Source organism: Lissotriton helveticus, chromosome 3_1 (assembly GCF_964261635.1).
Source record: "Lissotriton helveticus chromosome 3_1, aLisHel1.1, whole genome shotgun sequence".
NCBI classification, from domain to species: Eukaryota; Metazoa; Chordata; class Amphibia; order Caudata; family Salamandridae; genus Lissotriton; species Lissotriton helveticus.
In genome coordinates, this window is record NC_136061.1 from 1,029,547,450 (window position 1) to 1,029,559,971 (window position 12,522).

The following is a 12,522-nucleotide window of genomic DNA, read 5'->3' on the forward strand; positions in this document are numbered from 1 at the left end:
AAGAAAATACAGACAAAGCATCTTTGGTTAAGTAAATCAGCGTCAGAATGACAACAGTACCGGAGCGTGATTCCCGGAGGTGGGAAATCAATATAAGCCTTCTTCAGTCCATTCTAGGTTCATCTTAACGGTCGAGAGCGCTCTAGGAAGAGGGCTTTTAGAAGTGTCTTGAATTTCGGGAAGGAGGGGGTCAGTCTGATGTGGGGAGGGATGGAGTTCCAAATTTTGGGCGCATTACCCGCAAAGGATTTCGTTTTGGTTTTTTGTATGTATAAGAGACCAGTATAAGTATAAGAGACCAACGCACCATAGTATGTTTCTTTACTGCATCAAAGCCACTGGCGTAACGAAAATTGATGGGGCCTCCCTGCAAGGTATGTAGAGGGGGCCACTCCGGGCTCAATTAGGAGCTCTCCGGACAGAGTGCAGTGCCGAGGGGGCCACCTGGAGCGTCGCCCCCCCCCCCGCACCGCGTGGGCTGCGGGGGCCTGTGTTACACCCCTGATCAAAGCTCTTTGAAGAAACCATAAAGTGGTGCAAGCATACTAAATGGATGCAGGCCCCATCCAGCTACTGCGTCGTTTCAATGGTGGTTCCTTGAAAGGGACAGGGCGGGAAGGAAGGATGCACCATGCAGACTCCCTAATGCAATCGTTCGATATTGGGCCATGCTTTAAGAGACACACCCTTGTGGAAAACGCCTCTGCAAAGACAAAAGATGCAGGAGGGCAGGCTATGAGTACCCTGCACCATCAAAGGGTGCAAGAAGATAGTGTATGATGGCCCTGCACAGTCAAAGGGTGCCTGCAGGCAGGCTATGAGGAGTCTGCACAATCAAAGTGTGCATTCAGGCTGGCTATGAGGGCCCTGCACAGTCAAAGGATGCATGCTAACGGGCTATGATGGCTGGCCCTGCACCATCAAAGGGGACATGCAGGCAGGCTATGAGGAATCTGCACCACCATAGGATCCATTCAGACAGGCTTTGAGGGCCCTGCACAGGCAAAGGGTGCATGCATGCAGTCTATGAGAGCCCTGTGCATCAAATGATCTCTGCAGGCAGGCTATGAGGAAGATGCACTATCAAAGTGTGCATTCATGATGGCTATGAGGTGGAACCTTGTCAAGGACTGAAATTATTTCTTGAGTGGGGCTTTCGCCGCCCTCACCTAAAAACACAATTACTTACACTAAGGAAGAGTGGGAAATGCCCTGATGGGTGGGTCCAAGCAAGTCGCTAAATACAATTATGAATGTTGCACAGAATCGGACTCATAAAGCTGCACGTAAAAGCAACATTGGCATTAGCCTGATTTCTTCAATGCATTCATCATCATAAATCTAGGTCATGATATGTAACAAAAATCTGAATCACAATAAAGTCAGAACTGTATCCATGCAAGCTTTCCAGGATGAATGTTACCCAGCTCATAAACGATGTGAACATCTGTGCGTGGAAAGAGCAGAGACAAATTAATATAAAAAATTGCATGCCAGGTGCACCCACCAGCAATAATCCTTGCAGGGATGAAAGTGACGCACACCACCCTGACCAAAGGCCTGATCAGAGTGTGGTGGGAAGGATACTCCATTACAAATGGGATGGAATGCCCTGTCAGCCAAACTCCCCGTCCCCCACCTCACTTAGAGACCAGTGGACCTTACGCTTTCTGTTGGTGGAGCCCCCGTTGGCTCCATCCACAAAAAGCTTACCACGATGGCCCGACAGATTATGGGCCGTCGGAGTGACGCCATCAAAACGCCCACCCTATTTAGAGAGGATGGCATAATGTTTTTTACTGTCCCCTAGGAAAAGCCTGGCAATTAGGTGCAGAGAAAACAAAAATGACACCCCCACCTCACAAGAGTAAACTTCCAGGATGTGGGGCTCCTTAGTTTTTGTTTTTCCAGGGTGGGAGCTCATTAGTTTTTGTTTTTCAGAAACAATCTTCTGATAAACTGGAAACTGTGCCGCTACCTTACGGAGGGCCAATTTATTGTGTTTGCACTATGTTTTAACTGATGATTATTAAAACTGACGTGTTGCACTTGTGTTTTTAAAATTTGTTGAACTTGAATCTGATGCACTTTAGTTATCTTGATCTAAAATACCTACGCTGTACTTTGCTGGCTGCGCTGGCTCCCTAGCGGACTCCGGCGCATACCCCTCGGCTCAGCCAATCACGCAGGGCGGGGGAGGAGCCTTAGGCGGGGAACCAGCATTTAAATCCACTTTGGTGTGGGAGCGGGCACTCTGGAAACTATGCCGTTACCTTACAGAGGGCCATTTTATCGTGTTTGCACTATGTTTTAACTGATGGTTTTTAAAACTGACGTGTTGCACTTGTGTTTTTAAAATTTGTTGAACTTGAATCTGATGCACTTTAGTTATCTTGATCTAAAATACCTACGCTGTACTTTGCTGGCTGCGCTGGCTCCCTAGCGGTCTCCGGCGCATACCCCTCGGCTCAGCCAATCACGCAGGGCGGGGGAGGAGCCTTAGGCGGGGAACCGGCATTTAAATCCGCATTGGCGTGGGAGCGGGCACTCTGGAAACTATGCCGTTACCTTACAGAGGGCCATTTTATCGTGTTTGCACTATGTTTTAACTGATGGTTTTTAAAACTGACGTGTTGCACTTATGTTTTTAAAGTTTGTTGAACATGAATCTGATGCACTTTAGTTATCTTGATCTAAAATACCTACGCTGTACTTTGCTGGTGGCACTGGCTCCTTAGCGGTCTACGGCGCATACCCCTCGGCACAGCCAATCACGAAGGGTGGGAGAGGAGCCTTAGGCGGGGAACCGGCATTTAAATCCGCTATGGCGCGAGAGCACCAGCGGCGCGCCAAAGGCAAGCCCGTCTGCGCCTGTCCGCACCCTGACGGGCCCAGGGGCCAGACACCCTGCCCAAATCCTAACGTATTCTTCGGAGGAACTCAGAGATCTTAACTGGGCCTCACTCCCACTAAACCCGGTCACTAACATGCACCTGAGTCAGAACAAAATCCGTCAGACACGGAAAGCTTTCCCAGAAATCTCAGATCACATCTCTCATACTCAGCAGAGAGCAGACATTACCCTACCTAAGCACACAGCATTACGTGTATACTATTTAAATACACGTTCCCTAGTTAAACATCAGCTTGATGTTTTCATGCTTCTAGCAGCAGACAAACCTGACATTTACTAGGTAACAGAAACTTGGCAGACTTCTGATTCCACTCCAGACATCTTGGCTGCACTGCCCAATGACTATTACATCCTTCATGTGGATTGTCCACCTGATAAAACGGGTGGTGGAGTAGCAGCAATTATTCACTGCGACCATAAATTCACTGCAATCTCCTCTTTGAAACTTGCGGCAGTGGATAACATGGTCTTCAAGCTGGAATCCAATTCTGCCCCGCTGATCTGTGTTGTGATATATAGGCCCCCTCAGCACATGCCTCTGTTTCCCCTACTATTGAGTGAAGAAATGGCTAATATGGTAACAAACTACACAAACATAGTGCTAATCAGTGACATATTCTACTGGTTTAACGATGCACTTGGTGGACCTCATTCAGAGGAATTGACTGATTTATTAACTAACCTCAATTTTACTCAGCATCTATCCTCAGGCACACATATTAAAGGTCGCACACTGGAGCAAGTCTGGACCACTAACCTTACAGTGTCTGTTCCTATGATCTTGCCGTGCCTATGGTCAGACCATCACCTTATAACATTTTCAGTAACAGTGCCTACTAGCAGTAAGACTCCCTTGGTTGAGGGGGGTGTGATTAGGAACTGGGTCACCCTTAATATAAACAGGAAATTCTGAACTCATTAGCTCAACTCCAACTTTCGATCCGGATGTTGATCTCTATGAAGCAAACATCTCAGCATGGCTCTTAACAGCCGGTGACATGTATGCCCCGCTCAAAAAACTTAAACAAGACCGTCGCTCCGACGCACATAAATGGTTCTCTGGAGAACTAAGAGAACAGAAACTAGCACTACGCCAAAAAGAAAGGAGATGGACATTAAATTACGCTCTTGAAGGTAAGCTCCTCTATTCATAGGCGCAGAAAGAATATAAAAAAGCCATTAGTGCAGCAAAAGTCTCCCACTTCTCCACTAGAATTTTAAATTCAATCGTGAATGAGTTATCTAATGCCGATAGATTCTCACCTAAATCCATCCCCACTCAGGATCTTTGCGATTCTCTGAACAACTTTTTTTCTGGATGAAATTTCCACGTTCAAAGCCAGTATTCCACTCTCTGACTCTAATAAGTCATCCTCTGTCACATCTACAAACGCTCTCTCGCTGGATCACTTTCCGGCCCTTAGTACTCATGCTTTTCTGGACTTATTGTCCAAAATAAAATCTGGTTCCCCCATGGACTGCTGCCCACCGCACATTTTAAAAGAAACTTTCTCTGCCCTGCCCAAGTCTTCTATGACCCTTTTGAATGAGTCGCTTTCACAGGCCCGCGTCCCTAAAGTATTCAAAGAGGCTATCGTGGTCCCTCTCCTAAAAAAAAACGGAGCAGACCCACTAAATTCTTTAAATTACCGCCCTATATTCCTGCTCCCTTACTTAGCCAAAATCTTGGAAGCCCACGTTGCTAAGTGCCCGTCTAATTTTATGGAGCTCTCCGGCTACCTAGATCCACATCAGGCGGGATTTCGTCCCACCTATTCTACGGAGTCAGTGATACTGGCAGTCCTGGATGATTTGCGTGGAAAAGCGGATAGAGGTATCCCACAGGCCCTGGTGCTGTTAGAGCCATCTGCCGCATTTGACACGGTCAACCACAGGATACAGAGGGACCGTGTCAGACAGGCTGGCATTCTGGGTCCAGCTCTTAATTGGATTGAATTCTTTCTCGAGGGTCGTACTCAAGCAGTACGCTTGGCCACATTTACAGCACCCAAGCTAACTACGACATGTGGGGTCCCACAGGGCTCTTCATTATCCCCCCATCTGTTTAAACTTTACATCCTCCCTCTGATTCAGTCTTCGAAGGAAAGGAATGTGACTACATTCAACTATGCCGATGACCTACAGCTTACATTTACCATTGATAACTCCCCCAATTCAGTTCTTGACCTCTAGGAAACAATGATTCACATTCGCCACTGGATAGATCGTAATCATCTGAAACTCAACCCAGGCAAGACTGAATTGGTGCTAACAGGGAGGAGCCAGATCTTGTGGGGCCCACACTATTGGCCAGCAGAACTTGGCTCTCCCCCTGAGCCCTCGACCTCTGTAAAAAGCCTTGGGGTTATTATAGATAACGATTTATCACTAAAAACCCAGGGCGGCACAGTGGTATCAACTTGCTTCTTTCAGTTATGAAAGATCCAAAAGATCAGCCTTCTGCTCACTCATGCAGCGCTGATACTGGAGGTGATGGCTATGGTACTATCACACCTGGATTACGCCAACTCGATCTACCTGGGGATGCCACTCTTCTTGACCAAGCGATTCCAGATGGTGCAGAACCAGGCAGCAAGAGTGATCCACCAGCAACCAAGGTGGCAATCTGCCAGACCTCTTCTAAAAAAACTACACTGGCTTCCCATCTCTCAACAGACAGCCTTCAAGACAGGTTGCCTAGTTTTTAAATCGTTACCCAGCCAGAGTCCCAAATTCATTAACAACCTGTTATCCATGTATACTCCCTCCCGTAACCTCCGCTCAAAGCATCTCCAGTTACTAACTTTTCCTGCTTTCAAACAGAAAGGGCAAGGAGGCTGTCGATTTGCATTTCTGGCCCCACGACTGTGGAACTCACTTCCCCTAGAGATCCGGTCATGCACGAAACTATTGAGATTCAGAAAGTTGCTCAAAGCATGGCTATTTGAGCAGGCACACAACTAATATTCCCCTCCCCCACCCCCCGGTTCCGTCTATTCCCAGAGTAGCGCCATGAAACCTCTTGGTGTACGTGCGCTTTATAAGTTCCTTATAACATTGACATTAACATAAACAAAAAATGTGAAAGATTTGGTGAACGGCCATCATACCGACGGATGCAGTGACCAAGGTACATAGATGACCACAGGGCCGGTGGTCACCTATATTTGACAGACGGAGTACCGGCAGGATAGCAAACTTAATGTCCTCTGCCATCCTGATGGATTACATCTGCTAAACACAAAATGAGACCCTAAGTCATAAACTAGAGGAATCAAACACACCCAACACAGATAATCATGCTCATAAAAAAGCACTTGTTAATAAGAGTAAAAATACACAACTTCCCAGGTATAGCAGTGGAGAATGGCTTAGAGCAAGGAAGGCCAGGTGACATATTTTTAGAACACCCACATAAAATACATTTGTACACCATGACTCCAAATGGAATTAATGTAACTAGTAAGACCTTATACAAAGCAGATGCCAATGTGAGCGTAAAATTAGCTAATTACAATTTGCTCAGGCTTTGGCAATGTGCCAATGAGCAATTTGCACTGACACTGAGCTGCAGTCTCGGAATGAGGAATAACGCGCTGCTGACCTTTAAATAGAGATCAAGCACTAACTAGGAGTGATGTCCCTTGTGAAGAATGCGACACAGCAGTGATATTTATCCTCCCAATCTGCAGCAGTTTTTACCTGCCAAGCACAATTTGAAACAAAATCATAATACTGTTCGTGTGAAAATGGAGCTTTGCACCCAAAACAGGATTTGCAACCCAATTAAAATCAGGGCCCAGAGGTCATTCTGAAACCTCTTAACTTGAATGCGCCCACATGATGCATATAAATATGGGAGGGAGTTTGACAAAAACTTTCTTTTTGTAGAAAAAGAAACCTAAAAATGATGGAATGACACCCTTTTAACCCGTTACCCGCAGCGGTAATTCCGTCGCGGTGCAGGCGTTTCTTTGCGCAGGCGGGGCCGCGTCGGCCGTTGGACGTGTGCGACGGCCAATGGCCGACGGCAGCACGCAACGGGTTAAGAGATATGTGTTAGCATCACTACACCCTTATTTAATATCCAGCATATTGGGGGGGCCTTTAAGATGAGAAACTACTTTTGAGAAATTCGATCTCACAAGGTATCAACTGGATCCAACGAGATGTGCAGGTATTATTACCTCTTGAAAATGGTTTAGCTATTACTCTACATTCGCATCATAGAAGTAAGTGGGGCCTTGACATTCGGCATCAGAGTGAAGTCAACAAAACAATCACAACAAATCAACGAAAACAAGAGGGCATCAGAAGAGCAGCATCTTCAGCTGGGGAGACAGGTGCTGCAGCAGAGTTCAGCCTTAAACCCCTTCCCTGTGCATGTATTTGTGAGTTTATCCCTGCCAGAGAACTGATTTTCGTGTCTGTCAGCAGCAATTTACCTGTCCAGCTGCAAACTACATAATCAAGGTAATAGACCAACCTGCTTATTTCCAGATAAAATACCACGCACCCCAAGTCTCTCGAGCTTTCACCCTTTGAGAAGGGTCAGTTATGGCTGCCGCCTGAAGCCACCACTTCAAGTCTGTGTGTTATTATCCTACCAGTAAATGGCAGTCTCTGTTGACGTGTTGATGCGGCGCGTGGCCAGCGGTGCTTTGGAAATTTTCCAATCTTACTTTTTGAAGTTTTGAAAATAGTACAAACAACAACATCAAAAAATGAAACTATATCTTTTTATGCTGGTGTATGTGTGTTTAGCTGCACTACTTTCCCATACTGAATTTTTCATCAGTCGACATTATATTAGTCAAATGTTATCACTGCTGCAATTTGTACTATACTCCAAAATCCATTGTCTTCGGTAATGTACGCAGGTCTTCAGACATTGTAATTCTAGGGAAACATCCTTTACAACACAACTTTTACCACGCAGTGCCTTTACGATGCAACTTTTACAACGCAAACCATTACAACGCATTGCGCGGGGGGGGCGCTCTAGGATAGGGAATAAGTTTAATTTACTATCCAATACCTTCCCTAGTGTCCATAGGGACTGGAGTTGGAATAGTAAATTAAACTATTCACTATCCAGCACCCCAAAGCGCTATGCGTTGTAAAGGTTTGCGTTGTAAAAACCGCGTTGTAAAGGCATGTGTGGTAAAAGCATGCGTTGTAATGTCATACATCCTAATTCTATGATCTTTGTAATAATATGCTCTTATTCTCTAGCAAGAATGATGACAGCCCAGGGCACAAAGCTCACACCTCTTTATGCCTCTGCTGAGGGTGCTCCAGCATGGGAACAGCACCAGTGCTGCCTGCTGTGAGAAAGATAGGACAGTCCTATATTTTTGTGTGTAAAGACTGCAGTCTACTACTAAAATACCTTTGTGAATAGCAAATAATCGTAAACTTACAAAAAAAGTGTACGTTTACCTTTATGAATCAGGCCATTAGGCCTTAATATGGGGTAGGTCAGAGTCATTGGTCAAGTTTCCCTGCAGAAAGAGAATGGCATTTCAGCTTCCTTTCCAATCCTGTGTCTCAGCCCTGACTGACCTCTTGATTTTGCCAGTCACCTGAAGAAAGAGAAGAGTGTATCAGCTTACCTGTCACTCCCATGTCCACCTCAACTGAAATTGAGACTTTTTTTATACATGGCGGGGTAGAAAGAAGGACCAACCACGCACACTTTCTTTTCTTTCTATTGGTCCTGGATCATAGGCATAGGAACTTCGCCTTTCCTGTACTGGCCTATCACATGTAGGGCTGGGTGTGTTTGCTGCTTTGAGACTCCACACATGTTATTATTGATTGACCCCTCTTTTCCACCTGGTAGGTATCTTTCAGCATTTGTAAATGGTAGTGCTTGGAACTTTAAGGGGGCCCTGTTAGGGGCCCCCAAATTTGCTGTCAGACAGGCTTTCATTGTCAGAAAGTCTGTCATGGAAAGCCTGTGGGAAACAGAGCATCGTCATCCCAACAGCGGACACGCTGTCCATTGGGATTACGAGCTGGCCTCTGACTGGCCAACGGGCTCCTTCAGTCCATCAGAATCCAGCCGGAATAACTGGCCGGTTTAAATTGTAACTAGGCGGTTAGAATTGAAACTGATGATCTTGGTAGGAAAGCCTCCAACCTCTTGTCGGAGGCTTTCCGACCGAGATCATAATAGGCCCCTTTGTGAATCAAAAGAATATTGGCATTATAAAATTGCTAGACACTGTAGCATCACAAGAAAAGCCAGGAATATGTAAGGATTAAACAAGGATTTCAAAGATTCAATTCCCATAGAATATAAAATATCCAGGGCCATACTGAGAACCAAAACTAGCCCTGGCAAAGTGCTCGGCCGCCCCTCCTCCCCCCACGGGGGTTGGGATTGCCAGGGCCGGTTTGCAGACGATTTTGTTACAGGGCCGATTTTGCAGCTATGCTGCAAAAACGGCCCTGGAATAAAAACGGCCCCCAGGGGCCCAAAACCAGCCCCCACCCGTGGGGCCCACCGGGGGATTGCCCGGTGCCCGCCACGGCCAGTCCGGCCCTGAAAATATCCCATCTTTATTCATAAAAGCTGGGCCACAAAAGGGGGCTGATTACGATGGCGGAAAAATTACCACAGCCGGGCCGGCGGTAGCAATCGTTCCCCCATCGTCATGAGATTTACCCCCCACCACATTATGATGGCGGTGGGTACAGCGGCGGTGGGAAAGTCTGGCCGCCGCTTTTCCGCCTGTAGCAATCGTCACGATTGCTTGTGGAGTGATCAGCATGTTCACAATGGCGGCGAAGCCTAGCATGCTCCACCGGCACAATTATGATGCCGGCGGAAGCCAGCCTTTCCGTGGCAGTTGAACCGCCATTGAAAGGCTGGTGGAGAATGTCTTCCGGGGCCCATTGCGGGCCACCTTTGTGTTGGGGGGAGGTGAGGGTGCACTGGGGGGTACCTGTTACCCCCCTACATTTCACTGCACCAAGTGGCAGGCATAGTGTAGTGCTTTCCACGTAGTGCAGTGAAATGCACAACATGCTCCTTTCAACAATGCGGCCGTGCTGCTGTCAGCAGCCACCGCAGCAATATTAAACGTGCGGAATCCGACCGTAGTGTGGCGGTCCCATCATAATTGAATAGGCGGGACCGCCGCATGCATAGCAGTCGGCCCCAATCACCGCTACGGTGGCGGGCAGATCAAATCCGCCCGCCATCGTAATCGGCCCCAAGGATCTTGCCCTGAGGAGGCCTTTAAATTAAATCCGGTTGAAACATAACATCAGTACATAAAGGGTGCTAAAGGATTCTTAAAGATTAGGAACACTATCAAAAACACCTTTTTACACTTATGAAATTATGAAAGCAGAGTCCACAAGTGTCATTTTCCTAACCCCAAAAATGCAAATTAGGGAACATTCAAGTTAACATTTTTAATAACATATTTACGTATTTATTTCTTCGAAGTTTTTATATAGCACCTTGTCACAGGAGATGTATTCAAGTGCTCTACAGAGAACAAAACAATTTACTTGGGCATAAAGAGAGGAAATAAATAGGAGGAGCGGAGTGAGAAAAAGGAAGGGGAGACACCTGAAATAGTATACAAAACTAATTTGGAATAGTGTTTATTTGCAATTTTTCTATCCATTAACGATAACATTAGTGTTCATCACAGTTGACTCACGAATAACGCAGTCTCGGTTTAACTACACTCAACTGCTGGTGACGGTCTCCACTACTTTTTCTCCAGTAAATCATGATTGCTTTAAAAACTGTGTTTTTTAAATATTGGAAACTTCGGTAACTTGACAATTAACCCTCTGTTCACTGAGTAAATCCTTAGTACCAGTGCTTAATTTGTAAAAGAATGAGTGCCAGTGCCTAAAGCTCTTCTCCTGAGACGCCTAGTGAAAATCAGAAAGCCGAGCACCAAGGCAGCATTGTGTTGAATTCACCTCACTCTTCTTTAATCCGCTCCAGACACAGCTGCCCTTTACCTCACTCCTGCTGATCCCTGCTTTTTCTTTTTGTGCCCATTTTTCTGTCTTTCTCTTCCTCTTTCTTTCTGCTTTGTGTGTTTTTACATTGCCTGCTCGCTGTTAATGTCTGATGAGGAAATATATGTGCTGGCCCCCGAACATTACTGCTGGTGGCTCCCCCACCAACAACTGGATGAAATTAAGCACTGCCCATTACTAAAGTATTTTGGGTTAGGTGTTTCATTTTATTATTCTGAGATTACAATTGAGTAATTTGCTTGTAACTTAATTAGTACTGAGGAGATCTAGCTGGGTATGTTTTATGTTGTGTTCATGAATAATACGTGGACACACAATAAAGTTAATGTAGGACTAAAAGGTTATGCAAAACGATAGATGCAGAATTTCACAAGTATGAGAATGGGTTGTAGAATTAGAAATTAAACTGAGACGTGGAACCTGAAACAGGTGAATTACTGCACATTTGCAGGATCCCACACCTCAGGGCCTGATTCACAAAGGTACACCTCTGGGCCTGATTCACAAAGGTAAAGTTAGACCAAAGGTCTAACTTTAATCCTGAAGTCGAACTTTACATCTAAAGTCTAACTTTACACTTGAAGTTTAAGTTTAGACCTAAAGTCTAACTTAGTGCAAAAGTCTAACTTTACTACTTATCAGTATTCACAAAGGTAAATTACTACTAGTAAGCGTAGTAACTTACCTCTGTGAATATCGAAATGTAGTAAAGTTAGACTTTTGGTCTAAGTTAGACTTAATTTAGACTTCAGATGTAAAGTTAGACTTCAGGAGTAAAGTTAGACCTCAGGTGTAAAGTTAGACTTTAGGTCTAAACGTAGACTTCAGGTCTAAAATTAGACTTTTGTTTTAACTTTACCTTTGTGAATCAGGCCCTCAGATTGTAGGTCACTTGGCCTATGTGGGTGCTTGAAAAAAAAAGGTCATTTCTCAATTTGTTTTTACCATCAGGGTGCCAGGAGAACACCATGTTACAGTGCACAGTCATGGCATAACTTACTGAAAGGCTGGCTTCTGCAGTACCGCACTGTTCTTACTGTGTTGGCTATCATTCTCTGCAAGAAAGAGACAATGCATTAGAAAATAAGAAATAAAAGGTAAAAAGGAAACAACACGGTTTACTGAAGCTTATATGCCCATTGCCAATTCTTCACCTTGCAGCTTGCATGCTTCACTTCTGGGATTTATGGCTGCTGCAAGATTGAGGACCCATAGACGAGCAGTGCTAGATACAGTCACATTCCAAATGATAGCCAGTTTCACTCTTATTTCACTTAAACTTTTAACGTCGGCATGCCAGTTGGAAGAAAACCCACACTAACCCTCATTGACATTCACTTTGTTAGAGGGATAGTTTTGGTCTATAACTTAATCTTTGGCTTCTGATCCAGCTGAAATTGGGATTTAGGAAGTGATCTGTTTGTGAATGCACTTGAAACAGACTGGTTTACTAATTCAACTACTAGAGGCCTTGATTCTCTCTTTCCTGGCACTATGTATGTATGTATGTATGAATGTGTATATATTGGGAGAAGATCGTATATTGTGTACATCATCACTGTATTGGTTGAACAGTGGAACGCCTTGTAAAT

General features: G+C 45.2%; 1 protein-coding gene across 2 annotated transcripts in view; it reads right to left on the reverse strand.

Annotated features, from left to right (window-relative positions):
- RAPGEF4 (Rap guanine nucleotide exchange factor 4) overlaps positions 1 to 12,522 on the reverse strand; it is a 980,403-nt gene that overhangs the window by 37,733 nt on the left and 930,148 nt on the right. For both annotated transcript variants that reach the window (XM_078681558.1, XM_078681557.1), the window contains one exon: positions 11,931 to 11,985. In XM_078681558.1, coding sequence (XP_078537684.1) covers positions 11,931 to 11,985 — 55 coding nt within the window. The remainder of the gene's footprint in view (positions 1 to 11,930; positions 11,986 to 12,522) is intronic.